This window comes from Hoplias malabaricus, chromosome 1, assembly GCF_029633855.1.
Source record: "Hoplias malabaricus isolate fHopMal1 chromosome 1, fHopMal1.hap1, whole genome shotgun sequence".
In the NCBI taxonomy this organism is placed as follows: Eukaryota; Metazoa; Chordata; class Actinopteri; order Characiformes; family Erythrinidae; genus Hoplias; species Hoplias malabaricus.
In genome coordinates this window covers 46347219-46362980 of record NC_089800.1, presented here as the reverse complement: position 1 = coordinate 46362980, position 15762 = coordinate 46347219, and the positions used below count along the sequence as shown (strand labels likewise).

Sequence of the window (15762 nt, the reverse complement as noted above, 5' to 3'; positions counted from 1 at the left end):
AGTTATATTTTCTATACAGCCATGATGCGAAATACCAAGCAAAGCCATAATGCTGTAGTAAGAGCAGAGTGTTTAAATCTGTATAGCTCATATAGTATGAAACAATCTCCTCAGTATGTGCCAATGTCATATTTATTTGAGAATGGTGTTTTGTTTATAGTTGCACTTATAATTGCAGTGGATGGAACCATGGTAAAGCAGTGTGCAGAAGTTGTACAGTGACCATAAAAATAAGCAAATTATGCTCTAATTCCTTTAGTGCCAAGAGTTTTTCAAAGCACAAAATATGCGTATGTGAAATGTCTCCTGCATCTGTATGACAGAGGAGGCATTCTGGGGTTAAAAAAAAAAAAAAAAACATTTTCTAAACAGATTTTCTGTGGCTGTGACCAGAAACACCTCTTTTTTTTTAGAAATGGGACAAGTTATTGTAAAGAATCAAAGCATTCACTGAAACAGTCCTGATAACACTATATAATAGCTTAAGAATTTTCAGCACAGTTTGTCTATTAACTGCAAAAATACTAGCAAATCCTTGCCAGTGTTCAAGTTATATATTCTGGTGACAAATACTAGAAATAACTATGCAAGAGACATTTTTGAGTCTAGAAGCTGTCAAGAGAATATTATATTTGTTCAGCAAATCATAGACAAACCTGTGTCTGTCCAAATATAACTCAAAATGTTGAGGTGGTTCTGAAGATGCTTCATTCCGGACCTTTCTGGACCATATAGCTTCTAAAGCCAGCTTGGCTGTGTGCTGGAAGCAGGGACGTTCAGTCGTGATTCTGGCATTAGATTGTGTCCAAAGGGTGCACTTAGTTAAATGGGACATCAGAGAGTTCCCTTGCAGCCAGATGGAGGTTTAAAGAGTAATCATTAAGCCAAGAGGAGAAAAGAACAGAGAACTCAGTTGAGAAGTCCAAGTTGAAAAAAATTCTTACAAGATTGAAAATGTAAAACAGCCTCAGCACTGGCCATGGGGCAAACTCAGAGAGAATGGACCAGAACTTGTCAGGAAAGCATCTGGTGGTCTGGTAACCCACATGATACAATTTGTTATTTGGATTCAACATGTAACAAATGATGTCCATATTGGTTTTCAGGAATTTTTTGCACACCTGTCAAATAAACAATACGTACTTTGTCTCCTACAACGTCCATAAAACATTTTTAAACAAAGTTCTGTTGTAGCATTGACTTAATTGTAAAGAAGTGACATATCCTAGACTTTTCATTTCAAAGCGAGAAGAGAGACTAACCTTAATGAATTAGTCATTTTGTCAATAATAATGTTTTCTCACTTACTAAGTATCCTCACTGCAAAGATAACAACTTGAAGTTTTGTTTCTAAGCTTTAAAAAAATTGTACATTGAGAATGCACACACAGCCCAAATCATGTTCTTAAGCAAGAGTTATAAGCTGCTAAGATTTTTGGCCACATTGGCCAGCTATCAGGAGATAGGATTCAGCTAAAACAGACATGGACAGAAACATACTGACAAAAATAAAAATGTAAAAATATACAGGCATTTTAGGGGCAGTTTTCCTCAAACAAACAAATAAATGATTGAACATTTTTTGCAAGTATTCTTTTAGCCCATAAGATGTTATGCTGGGAAACAAGTCTCCTATTGTATGATAATTTGGTCAATGACTTGACGTGAAGGTTAATTTATAATTGGGACAGCATTTGTAGTATTTCTGGTGGAGGGATTCACTGTAGTAAAAGTGAAGTTTTGGATAGATTCTTGGGGCGGGGGGGGGGGGGGGGGGGGTTGGCCTGGCATTGGCCTCCAGTTACATAAAGACTTTTTGTGCCTATGAATGTCACATTGATTGGTGACTGTATCTGTGCAACATCTGTCCTGATATTAACCTCTAGCAACACTGTTATCCAGTGCCATTATATTAAGATCCCAACTTCATGATAAACCCCACTGATAGCAAGCTGATAAATCAACCTTGAAAGGATAAATTATGGTCAGTATTAATTAACCATTTTCCCCGTAACTAAATTTATGGAACCTAAATATGAATATGGCTTAGGCATTTTAGAAGGACAGAATTATACCAGAATTACTCCATTTATATTTAATAATAATAACATCAATAATAATAATAGAAATAGGCAGCTGGTTGATGCTTTCCCTTTTAAAGCAAAGGGTCATACAGGGAGGAAACAGGAAAATATTCTTGCAAGGGATGAGACAGTGTGTTAAACTGACATTACAATAGAACTGAGGAACATCCGTCTAGTGAAAGAGAAAATGAATAAATCATTGCACTTTTACAGTGCTTATCTAGACATGTAAAGCGTTTTACAAGACTTCTCCTCGACCATCAACATGAAGCAGCTAACTGTTACAGCATGATACAGCCGCTGTAAAACTGTTTTTTCCAGTAAAACTGGTTAAATTTTTGCAGTGGTATATTAAGAAAAACTAAGAACAATATTATTTTTATCTGTCAAATGGTTTAAACCATCAAGAGCATAAACAAACAGGTTTGAAACCAATTTTTACAATCTTTATTGTGAAGAATAAACAAACTATATATTTGAGCCTAACTGAAGTAATCAAATGACTGGTTTATTTAAAAGAACAAAAGAAGGCTAGCTTACTTGTTGAATCACACCCTTGGATCATTCAAAGACAGCATTTTGAAAATCTAGCTCACTGCTTTTTGTCCTGAGCAGGTCCAGAAGCGCTGATCCTAGAACAGAATCGGAGAGCTGAGGGAATCAACCAGATCTGAGGGAAGAGAAGAACACAGGCACTGTTTCCTTAAAATGCTCTGATAAGCTTAGAATAAATATGGGAGTTACACAATCCAACAAAGTATCTCATGAACGTGTTGATACATTGGTATGATAAATGAGCCTGGAATGATTATCTACTACAGGACAGATGGCTGCAATGGCTTGTGGTTGAGTTCCAGAGCACTAGATGGTGAAGAGGCTTCCACTACAGGAAGTGTCATGTGGTTTTTAATCTGCTTTTAAAAACGAGGCACTGTTTCATTTTAAGTCCACCACTGATAAATCTCAGTATCACTTAAAAAGAACCTTCACTCATGGTCATCTGATCAGAACTTGACCGGTTATTTTTCCCCCCTTAACTAAAGCTCTGCGGCATATATAAAGAAGCCCTAGACCTTTTAGATTTATACGATTTAACTTTATACATAAAAAGCAGTCTATCTCCATTAAAGAGAAGTCAGGTTTAAGCCTTGCTTAGAACACTATGGCTTGCAGTATCTATTTGTGAGAAGTTTGGGCTGGGAGTGGGGGGCATCTGGAACTCATTGGAGTAGATCTCTCTTTGCTCTGCCCTGCCCTCCTCTCGTTGCTTCCCACTGTCGTCGCTAAATCCTGTCTGAGAGCTGCCTTGGCTGGGCACACTCTGACCCAGGAGCTTAAGTCTTTCCCCCTTGTAAAAGCAGGGCCCAGCTCTTCGAAGGAGCACTCAGAAACATGCTTTAAATACTTGAGGGGGGATTTAATATCAAGTCCATTACGGCCTTTCTGGAGCCCAGTAAATAGTCAATTAGTGGATAATTTTGATTCAATCCACATGCGGCTGGATCCGCTGGGGCGACCGGATGGCTTTTGGTGCTCAACGCCCCGCTAACGCAGTGTAGGTGCGACACAGAGGTGACTGAGTGAGGAGAGACAGCACAAAGAGCATACACTTTTCACCTCCATCTTTTTCAGGACACCACAACAACTGCAGCCAGGTTTGACCACAAAGGCAGCGGCATTAACCAATGCAAAGATTCAGAGTCATCATGTTCAAGTAATGCTTCATAGAAGCCTTTGTGAAATGTGGGGATGACTAAAGGGTGGGCTTGAGTGGAGTGGGGGAGGCCCAAGCTGGTAACTCCGAAGTCCAGCTTTAGTGGTGGGACACTTAACTCTGGCGGTGTCCCTTGATCAAAAGGTACATCTGGTTGACTCCAATAAAACATAAACCCAACTGTAGAAAATTGGGGTCCCTTGCTACAAAGTGGCTTTGGATAAAAGCAGCAATAAAAATTAATAATTATATTGTGTGAGCAGCCTGGATTAGAGTTAGCAAAGGAAATGGTGGATGGATTAAGCTTTTATCCATCGGATTAAAGAAAGACCTCAGAGGTTGATGTACTATGTGCTGTGATGGCAGAAGAACACAGAATAACAAACAAGCACAGGCTTAAGGAATAAAACTCAGGCTTTAGCCTTATTTCTATAATTGGCTATTTAGCCAATCAGAGTGCGATTCTGCAATCGGAGTAACGCTGACTCCCATCCAAATCCACACATCAGTAAAGTATGCCCTTGTTTGTGGAAAACAGGACACCATTACAAAGGCTGTTGTTGGAGGCTGGGAGGACTGCAGATACATTCTGCCAATGCCTTCAATGTTGCATCACATCGTTAGGATTTATCAAAGCCAGGCACTCAGCTCAGTTCGTGTGTGTGTGTGTGTGCGTGCTTGTTTTGGAAAGGGGCAAGCACCTAAAATGTTCATGAGAGAAACACCATGTTCAGACTATTGTGAGGTTCCCACGTCACATGCTCCGCCTCTGTGTTTCTACCTCTTTAAAAGAACCAATCAGGTGCCAGGGGTTTGAGAGGAAGTGCTAACTCTTCGCCCCTACTATAAAACAGAATCTTCAGGTTTTATGGTGAGGTTACAAAGACACAGAGGTTGTCAGATTGTTCAGTATTTGGCAGCTTTTTTCCAGAATAAAAAGAGCTGTCACTGCAGCAGGGACAGGAAGGTAACTTCTTAATGTCTATATGCAATAGTGATTTTCCTTTGTCATATAACCTGCAGTAACTATAGGAATGAATCAATTTGTCAAAATGCTCCAAATGTTTTACCAGCAGAGCCCATCTTTGCTATACGCAAACATTGGACCATCATTCCTCAGCTATAGATGTGTCCTCTCTACCAACTCCAAACTTAACGGGCTGTCTTGACTGAATGGTAGCGATTGTGTTTACAATAGTGGATTCCTCATGCTACCACTCCAGTGTTTTGACAAACCCACACCCAGCACTCCTTTAAAGGCACAATTCATTTAAGGAAATGGAAAACCAATTTGTTTAAGTCTTTGCCAGGTTTTATACTCATCTTAAACCAACAAAGCCTTAGTATGTAAGTATATATAAGTAATTATATTTATTTTACCAAGATAAAATAATGTACTTTTATAACTTGGTAAAGAAAATTGATAACGGTCACAGACCAGTGGGATTACAACATTAAATATTGTCTCATTCCAATAAAATGAAACGTGTCTGCTTGTACAGCTTGGCTGCTGAATGAGACAAGGCTACCTCCTCTTGGATTTCACCATTTAGAGTTTCATTACCCTCTACTGGCTAAATCCTGTCATTGCAGGACATAAAACAGTTGTTTATGTTCATTTGGAAGAAATTTATTTTCAAATAAAATGTAACAAGCTATGAGTCCTCTACAATTAGTTAATTGCCCGAGGTTCAATAAAACACAAACTTTCACAAACAATGGTATTCGGGATTTGTGCCCCACGTGGGCATGTGCCCAGATACAAAATTCTTGTAAGTGAAAATGTCTGGCTTTAAGTAGATGCTCGCTCCTAAATGATTTTTGCCCAAGCAGCCCAAAATATAAAAAAAACTTTAGCAGATTTCATCAATAAAGGCAAAGAATAATGTGGTCTTGGTTTCCTTACACACATATCCTGGTCTAAAACATCCAGAGCAACTAAAGAGCGGCTTGTTTATTAGTTGATCTGTGGAATCATGTGTGTTAGAGCAGGATAAATATGCAGGTCAGTGTACTAGGCCAGGGTAATGTAGAGGGCTGTGTTCTAAATATACAGACACTTCTGGATCTGCAATTGTACCAGGGACTCCGAACATCCACTCCAAATAGTTTGCTGGGAAAATCTTTGCCATCCTGCATGATAAGGGGTAAGATCTTCAGATTAGCTTTAAAAAAGCGACCGCAAAGCCCTTGGCTAATTCATTTGTCCTAAACCCATGGCTCTCATCTGGCTCCTGAGACTTCACCTCCAGCTGATTCCCCCACACAGATCTAGTGTTTAGTTTGACAAATACGGCTTACAGGAGATCAGGGCACTGGTGACTGGCTGTGCAGGCAGAAGGGATAAAACCTTCTAAGGGTGATTACCTGACTAAAGATGGAGCAGGATGCACACAAGCCAAACTTGTTTGTCATTTTGCACACTCTGCCAATGCTCTGTTAAGGCTAATTAGCCTGATCCATTGGGCAAATACCAAACCTAAAGCAGATTGGACTGGTAAGTCAGCTGCCACATCCAACTGTAGCGTTACCAAGAAGCTGAGTTCCAGGTTAGTAGTTCATGCAATTTCCTGTAATTGGATTAATGTGAACATGAAATCAGACATTTAATGCTACATCGATCAATCAATCAATCAAATTTTATTTATATAGCGCTTTTCACAACAAAAAGTCGTCACAAAGCAGCTTTACAGAGATCCGAGACCAAGCCTCCTATGAGCAAGCCAGGGGCAACAGTGGCAAGGGAAAACTCCCTCAGCACACGAGGAAGAAACTTTGGAAGAAACCAAGACTCATATGGGGAACCCATCCTCCTCGGGTCGACACCAGAGACACAACAGAGAACAGAACAGAAGTAAAAGTGATCTGATGACAGATGAATGGGTTATAGTAATGTGAATGTAGAATATTAGTGATATATGAGTCTGAGGAAAGAGGAGGTGATCAGTGATTCTGTGTGAGTTAAAAGTTGCAGAGTTAATTTGAGATAAAACACCATGGCCAAGCATGATATTGTAGATGAATGTAGACTACTGTAGTCACATCAAACAGTAACTCTGTTTTATAATAATGTGGTAGCTTGTGTTGATTTACATACTTGTGTTGAAGTTCTGACTTAAGTTGTGCAAGTTAATGAAGATATTACCAGCTTACTGCTCCTGAGACAATGCCTTGCTAGACCTTCACAGCAGCCAACAATGCCAACCTATGGAGAGCAAGTACGCTAAGCACTAGAAGGAAGGTAAACTTAAGGATTGTGACCCTCAGTTCAGGCTGCAGTAAATCTTTACAGGTGATCTGCAACTCATCCCCTTCAGCTTAGGTAAAGCTGTCGCAAACTGACATGGCCACTTAGCTAAGACCTGTGCCCACTTCCTTACAGCAGCCAGTGAATTTAACCACATCAACGTGAATCGTAAGACAGAATATGGTGACCCCATCCAGTCAATTCCTATTATGATTTTCAGACGTTAAATCACTTAAGGATACAGACGTGTCTTGAAGTATTCTAGGACTTTGTTTTGATGCAAGCAGGCAATAAGCAGTTAAAAAAACACATCTGGGTGAGATCCATAAGATATAGATGGTATTACCAGGCATTACATAGCATGGATGTGTGAATCTTTCCACCTGCTGGTGGCATGCGGCAAATAGAGACAGATAAAAAGGTGAGTCAGTAACAAAACATTTTGTGGAGTCAGACTGTGGGACGAAGGAAAGGTTAAGAGACCTTTTATCTCTGTCTCGCTTGGACACCCCTCACAGTCCGAGGAATGGCGGCAATGCTGAAGAGTAACCAGATCCGGAACCGATTGTGCTTCTCTCTCGTACATCTTCTCTCTCGTTTCTCCATTAGGACTTGTTACCCTCAAGGTGTGGAAACTTGCATATTTGTGGAGGCGTTAAGCAAACAAAGCACCAGGACAGCGGGCAGGTGGGGTCAGATCACTCAATGCGATTGAACGTGGGCAAACGCCATCTCTTTATCATAGCTGAGTGTTTGTTTTGAGTCTGCCATTCACTTTAGTGCTGGTGGCATGGCCTAGAAAAGAAGCAAAACAAGCAGAGATAGTCATCGCCTGGGGCAGGAAGGGCGTTCTCAGACGGCTCAGCTGATGCAGTTGCACCCTTCAACCCCCACCACCTGCCCTTGAGGCGATGATGTGAGAGACAGCAACACCTCCTATCGCTTAGAGCCCACCCTAGCCCATTACTGTGAATCCTCACCAGTCCTAATGAGCATAATTACAGCTAATGGTCAAGATACAATCACTGTGCTCTTACTGACCCAAGAAAAACATCCGCATACCAAAAAAACATCAATTAAAGATGCAGACGATGGCTGAACAATGCGTATACACCGTAACTGCTTCTATAATGCTATGGTTAGGTGCTGAATAATTATGCTTCGTAAATAATGGTTAAGGTGGTAGGTTGTACCATATAGGTTACGATTTTTAGGCCTGTTTTTGCATGCCTGATTTATATGCGATTCTCCTCGAGTGCGTGCGTGTGAGTGAATATGTGAACGCATTTATGACTGTGATCGCTCAGATAAAGAGCCACCAAGGCAGCCTTGCTATCATCGGCCCTCATCAGGCATAAACACACACAGCACAGACAATAGCACCAAATCTCCAAATGACACAAACAAGTCTCTGATAAAATTACAGAATCAGGAAATTGTGTGGAAACAGGGTCTGGGTGTCCATTTTGTAGTGAGTAAGCGTGCAGAATGCACCGGAGTGCCAGGAGCAGAGGAAAGACAGGAGGTAGGATGGGAATTCAGCATTAGGGTACTAGGTGCCAGGCTCCAGACTGCCGTATGATGGTACAGATAGCTGTCTGCCTTGACAAGATGATAACAAACTAGATAAAGTCTCGTAGTCTCAAACACATGTAGATACACAACCTGGATTATTTCTGTGGTTTTCAACCTCTCTTTGATGCTTTCTGTATGGTGGGCCAGTGCCAATAACCACCTTAGTCTGAAAAATGTTTGTTATCCTCTTGGAACAGACTTTGGAGAACGTTCTATTACATTGAGGCAGGTCATAGACCTCAGTTCCGTTTGAAGAATTTCCTTTACACCTGTGCTTGCTAAGCTGGCATAGCAATCTAGCCATCTACGATGCAGTGGTTCATATTAGTGACAAATATGAGGAACGATCTGGAATCCACAATGCAAGTCAACAATAACTGCTACTGCAGTGAGGGCCCAACAGTTAATGCTAAGTTAATTCAGCTCAAGGTACTTTCAGCAAGCCCCCTAGTGGCCATTTCCCCTATGGAATGGAAATCAAAACATTTTCCCCACAACTGTTTTCAGAATAACTAGGACACTGTCTGTGCAATGTTGTGACTGTGTTGAATTGTGAATGATAAATAAGGACAGGTAAGAAAGTCCTGCCATGAAAAGAAGTTACACCTTTCCACACAGATGCCATTCTGAAGCTGTGTTCACATATGTAGTGTACAGCCAGGGATTTAACCGGTGGTGTATGTTTTGTATGGTGACTTGGAAGCACGGCATGATTCTCTGGAACATTACCCGCCCTTGCCAGATTTCACTTACTCTGATGTTACCCAGACTTTGTAGTACGGGGCTAGCAGGATAAAGTCTGAGTAATGTCTGATACAGATATTATGAACATTTGTGTCCACACATACAACTTCTCTGGATAAAGTTAAAAAAATGTTCTGGTTTATCATGCATGTGGGTAAGGGGCCTGTGAAAACTGCTACAGTCAAAAAATAATACCAAGGTAAACCACTGTAAATGCATCTGCTACAAAGAAAATAAATGTTTTTCTACAGCATACAAAATTCCATTACGAATGTATTACACCGGTGTTACTATATAAAATAATTTTTGCATAGTTCAACTGAAGGATCACTAAACTGTTGAGGTTTGAGTTTCATGTACAATGTGAAAATTATTGTTTATATATAGTAATCCCTTGCTACTTCGCGGTTTATCTTTCACGCATTCGCTACTTCGTGGGTTTTTTAAGGGGGCTTTTTTTATTTACATGTATTAGACTAGGCCTGTAGGTCACAAAATACATCATTTACAAGTATTTCTTACGTACAGTACATGTATTGTTCATGTCCACATCCGAGTGAAATTTATTACGCTAAATCACAACTTAGGAATTACTTTATTAAAGAAACTGGTAGGATATCACATGTAGTTCCAGCTGAAAAACCTTATAGAATGATTGATTAATGCAAAGGGTGGGTTGTAAACAGTAACAGGGAGGGTTTTAAAAGTCCAAATACTGGTTAAGTACATAAAAAAAATATATATCTTTCCTTGACAATTTAGAGCGTACATCCACAATCCATGCTGAATTATCACAAGTACAAGTTTCATAAAGGTCAGGAAAGGTTACATGTGAAGACTCAATGACGGTCCTCTGTCTTTATCTCTTACTTTTCTCTGTAAAGGAGAGAGATAAATCCAAATGTCATGTACCCATACCAACAGGAAGACGGACAGATTGCTTGCTAATTGCCTCATATATTGCTAGAGCAAAGTGGTCCCAAAAGCCCTTGCTTTTGGCCAGGACTCATCTCTCCTCCCTCTCCTTAGGGAGCCAAATTTACATGGAGGAAGGTCAATGTGACAAATATACTTGTTTATATACCCCAAAACAGCAAGTGCCAAGGTCTGCCAAACTGAATAAACTGTGTGAATTCTTTTATGGAAAGCCAGGAGACAGACCACTGGTCACACTCCAACGCTTAATCTCGACATCTCCCCAGCCATCCAGCCTGTGCCAGGCATGCCAGCACACAGACAAGCTGGCTCGGCATCTGATGCAACCGGAATGTGGAGACAGTAGAGTGACAAGTGTGTCAACAATGACTCATAAACTGTGATGATCAAAGAGATGGGTGAGGAATTTCAACATTGAAACATTCTATCTCAGATACAAAGGTGTCACTTATGTCACAGACCTACAGCCTGACTGTAGGGAAAGAACTTCAAGTTAGACCAATAATTAGGATATTTGTTGTTTACCAAATGCAACAACAACAAAAAAAACTTTAAACAAAACAAAACATCTGTTGTTCTAACATTTACGACATTTAAGACATTTATGGCCATATCTGTTAGAATTCAAGTTTTCCATTTCCAATCTTTTAAAGGATTATTTTAATGTCGTTCCTATCATAAATGGTCATGTCACAATGGTCATGTTAGGAGTCTTGTCCAAGGACTCTCACTGTTGTAGCATGAAATGTTTACTCAGGCAGGGAATTGAATGCTGGTCTATGGGAATAGAAGGAAATAGCTTTACTCACTACACAATGCAAGTACGTTTGAATGTATTTCAAAAAGTTTTAGGAGGTCAGGTTTAAGAGAAACAAATCATGAGGCATTATAAGAGAGTAAAAATGCACCATTATAATACAGATCTAAGAGCATATTTAGTACATAGCTATAAGGTATGGGGAACTTAGAAAAACTACTCAGGCATTTTTAGTCCCTGCCCTTGTCAGTATTAAGCTTGATTCCTTTATAAATTAGCTTTAAGGGCATGGAGAAGTCATGTGATACTTCCATGCCCTAGCTGATGTAATGCCTTGTATACAATTAATTACTCTCAGTAAAAAAGCCTGGCAGATATTTTTGTGCTGCAGAGGAGAAAGCAGTATGGTTAATGCTGTACTACGTACAAAAAAGTATACATAAAAGTGTTTATGAAAATGGAGAGGTATAAAAATGTTTTTAGAGGGTTATATGCTGTTTCAGTAAAACATTTTTAGAATTAGTATGAGCCTAAATAACAGGTACTGCTCTAGTAGCCACACTTGTATAAGACTTATCTCAGTGACTTATGTCAGTGTAAAGTTGTGTTATGTAAAATATAATAAACCAAAAAAAAAAAAAAATAAAAATAAAAATATATATATATATTCTCCACTCACTGATCATTAGAGGATCATACAAAATACAAACCAATGTAGTTTAATTTTACAGCTATAAGTCTATAAATAGGGCAGCAGGTAGTGTCACAGTCACACAGTTCCAGGAATTTGGGGTTCAAGTCCTGATCCTGGTGTCTGTGAGGAGTTTAATGTGTTCTCCCAGTGTTCGCAGGGGTTTCCTCCGGGTGCACCGGTTTCCTCCCACAGTCCAAAAACACATGTTGGCAGGTAAATTGGCGACTCAGATGTGTCTATAGGTGTGAGAGTGTGTTGCCCTATGAAGGACTGTCGCCCCCTCCAGGGTGTGTTCCTGCCTAGTGCCTTGATTCCTGGTGGGCTCCATATCAACCGCGACCCTGAACTGGATAATCGGTTACAGACAATGAATGAATGAAAAATCTTTAAAGACATACTGACATTTACAACCACATTGGTCTAATGTTTTTACGAAGCCTCTCTGTCTGTACATTTTTCCATCCAGAATGGTAGGTGTTGTCTCACTCTTTGCTCATGGCAGAGCAAAGCATCAGGACGTTTTTAGACATTAGAAAGAACTCCAAATGTTTAAAAGCATGAACGGAGTTGTTCTATTGTTCTATTCCTGCTCCAAAAGTGGGTATTGACTTATTTACGCTGTTTCGGATGACTTAAGGTGGAAATGTGTCCAAATTTGAGAGACAGCTAACTGCATTACTGTAAAGTACTACAAAACTAAATAACTCGACAAATTAGTTACAAATTAGTCTTTGTGGTATTTAAAAAAGTGAATTAAAACTTAGACAAGTTAAACTTCAGCCACTTACCAACAACAGTTGTTAATTTTATCCTCAAACATACAGTTCCACATTAAAAGATGGGGAGCTACTGAACGTAAACAAACCAGAGAAAACAGCAATTCCCCACAATCATAGACATCCAATTTAAGTGTTTATAAAGCGTTGACACCACGTGCCAACTGTCTCAAAACGTTCTAAGGTGGAATTACAAAAACATGCTTGTTGTTGTTCAAGGTTTATGTAGGTGTCATGTAGCTTTACAAATGTTGCCTTTCAGTACTTTAACATATTGGAAAGTTTCCCACTATTTCTTGACATTCCATAAAGAGAAAACAATTAAAACAGGTAACGAAAAGCATCTAAAAACATCTACATTTTGAACCAAATATCTCTTGATTATGTTTGGATTTCTCAGAGGGCAGCAGTCTTGTTCTGATGAGAAAAAAAAATTAAGGACTGGTTTATTTTTTAAGACTGATGGCAGATATTTTCAAAAAAACACTTCTGTAAAGGAACATACACTTTGGCGTCAGGTCTCCTCATTAGGCTCTCTCCTAAGTCAATGCAGCACTCTAGTCTGTGCTCCCCTCCCTTGTTTACACTTCAGATTACTCTCATAGCTTCTGCCTGTGTTTGTCTGTGTGCACTGTGTGTTTGTGTGTGCGTACACTGTGAACACAAGGGTGAGAGAGAGCAGAGCGCTTTGTTCAAGTGACAGCATGTGTGAGAGGGGAATCCCTGAGCTTTATTTCTGCCTCACTGGTAACACCCATACTGCTATTGGCAGTTAATATTCGAGGCACAAGATTAACAATATAAAACAATGCCTTTAACAACTTATGTGAAGAACGTGACTCAACTGCTATGCAGGTAAATATTGACTGCTGCTAATTTAATCATCCATTAAAGTGCACACCACAGTAGAGCTAACAAACCAGTAGGTACCAGAAAGTAAAGAAGGAGGTGTCCATGACATTGACTTGCATGACTCACTATTATTTTTATTCGTTGATCAAAAGCAGCACAATGTGAGCTCACCAATGAAAATGAAATGCAAGCATAGAAAGTATAGTGTGGGAAAATGTGCTACTGATGTCAAATATATTATCACAAACAAAGGTCCCATATGACGTTAGCAGAAAAGGTTTATTTTAATTTTCTTAATTAAATATAATTGTCCCTCCTGGCAGCTTTAGAAAGCCAAGAGGAGACTCTGGGCCTTGAAAGACTGCACTGGTTTAGTCAAGGGCACTCACACATCATTGTGTGTTGACAGGGTGTTGTTTCTTGTGGGTCTACTACTTAGTCTCCCTGGAGACCATGTTGTTTTAGGCGCTCCATTAGTTTGAGTGTCCGAAGTGTGTGCTTTCCTTCCCTTTGAGAACCTTTCAACCAAGGCACCTTCATAATCTTCCCAATACTTGGGGAAGGCCAAATCCTCCTGAAGCAGGCCAGAGTACAATGATTTGTCTTGTTCTACAAAGCATTTTGTACTATGACTGCAGGCAAAAAAAAAAAGATCAGATTTATACAAAAGAGGGCTTTTTGCTTTTATTTATATTGCTGATTGTGACTATCTATGAAAGAGTTTCAACAACTATGTAAACATCATGCTAGAGATGGGCCTCATTTACAAAAATGTCATTGCTTGATGAAGAAGATTTTTGAGAGGCCCTTAAATGTTGCAAACATGCAGTCATTAAGGTCTGATTAGAAATGGGCACCAAAAAGTAAAATGCATATGAATAGATGTGTTGGTAGACAGTGCCCCCTATCTCCTAACTAGCTGGGAGTGTTAGTGTACTAAAAGGTTGAGAGGTGGGTATTGGGGGCAGTGATGTTCAGTGAAGGGGACAGGAACAACAGAGCGAAGGGAATGCGTTGGCGACACCTCGGCGCTCCAAAGGAGGAGGGTAATTAGACACGGCGCCGCAACGCAATCAGCACACGCAACGCTAGCCCCTCCTGTGCCTCCCCTTCATAGCATAATTGGACACATGACTGGGGGAGCACAACAGGGGAGCAGAGGCCTCATGATTAAAAGTGGGTCACAAACGAAAGCCAATTAAAATACAATGATGACACATTCAAATAAAGCAGCCTCTGAAACCGAGGGTGATATGAGGGAGGTGGAGGGATCTGGGTCATCTGACCCTTCGCACAACTCCAACGTTCAACACTCTCCAGGGAGTCAGGGTTATTGTGATTCTCCCCAACTGTCCACTCCACTAGGGTGTGAGTAAAGCAGAGGTGAGCAGCTCCATACTGCATAGGGTTAACACATTTCTACCGAATGTTGTTGCTGTGTACCTCCCACAGTGATGGGAGTAGGTGCTTCGTTCACAGCTGGTTGAGACATCCCTAAAGCTCCTTTTGTGTCTCTGTCAATAATCCTGTTTGCCTTGTCATTATTGCTGGCTTTAGAGCCTCCAACTTGCTCCAGTTCCAGCAAACAAACCTCCACCGAGATGCTCAGCTCCCTGGCGCTGTGGGATCTACAGCTCGGCAATTATCAACATGTTCTCTTTTCTTGTGGCAATCAGTTATCTCTCCAAAACCCAGTTTAGCAGCATAACGACAAACACTGAGATGGAGGTAAAGCAGTAGAGCTGGAGAGGGCCTAAATCTCTTGGTGATAATTACTGTGGTCAAGTGGTTATTGTGGTGCTTAGAGAAAGTCCCAGTTCCCAGAAAGTAATTCAAGGGATCACTGTGTAAAACAGATGATGCTTTGCCACTAGAGAAAAACATGATTTACACAAAAAATAAATTACGCTTTGGCTTTGATGTTGGCAGTATACATTGTCCTTACTGAAGACAGCAGAGCACTATGTATGTCACTCAATATGCAACCTCAGTTACCACATTTGTATCAGGCAGACGTGTGCATGGCAGGTAAGAAATTCATAGACATAATCATACATATTAGCATAAACAAACTCAAATTTCTCAAAAATGCAATGGTTCCTGTGTCTCTGACAAAGTGATTCTAAAGGCCACTAGTAATACACAAAGCATTTACTGTGGAGAATACTGACACCTTCTGGTCATGAGTAAATTTCCTCCTGATTCTAAATATCAGAGAGTAAAATGAATGGTTGAATAATGAAGCCTTGGATCAAATAAAAAAAAAACAACAACATTATACTGCTATAATCATTACACTATATCACCTGTGGGAATAAAAGCACACAAAAATGGTTCTGGAGGTACACACAGTGGTATAGGTTTTCAGCTCAAACAAAGGAAG

At 40.1% G+C, this 15762-nt stretch overlaps 1 protein-coding gene across 3 annotated transcripts in view; it reads right to left on the bottom strand.

Moving 5' to 3' along the window:
* Positions 1–2473: 2473 nt before the first annotated feature.
* Positions 2474–15762, bottom strand: part of brip1 (BRCA1 interacting helicase 1) — a 60127-nt gene continuing 46838 nt past the window's right edge. For 2 of the 3 annotated variants that reach the window (XR_010804034.1, XR_010804036.1), the window contains exon 26: positions 2625–2754. Coding sequence is in view for 1 of the 3 variants with exons in the window: in XM_066678475.1 (XP_066534572.1) it covers positions 2677–2754 (78 nt within the window). In the remaining 2 variants the exon portion in view is untranslated. Of the gene's footprint in view, positions 2755–15762 lie in introns of all 3 variants that reach the window. The other variant, XM_066678475.1, reaches the window with a different exon arrangement.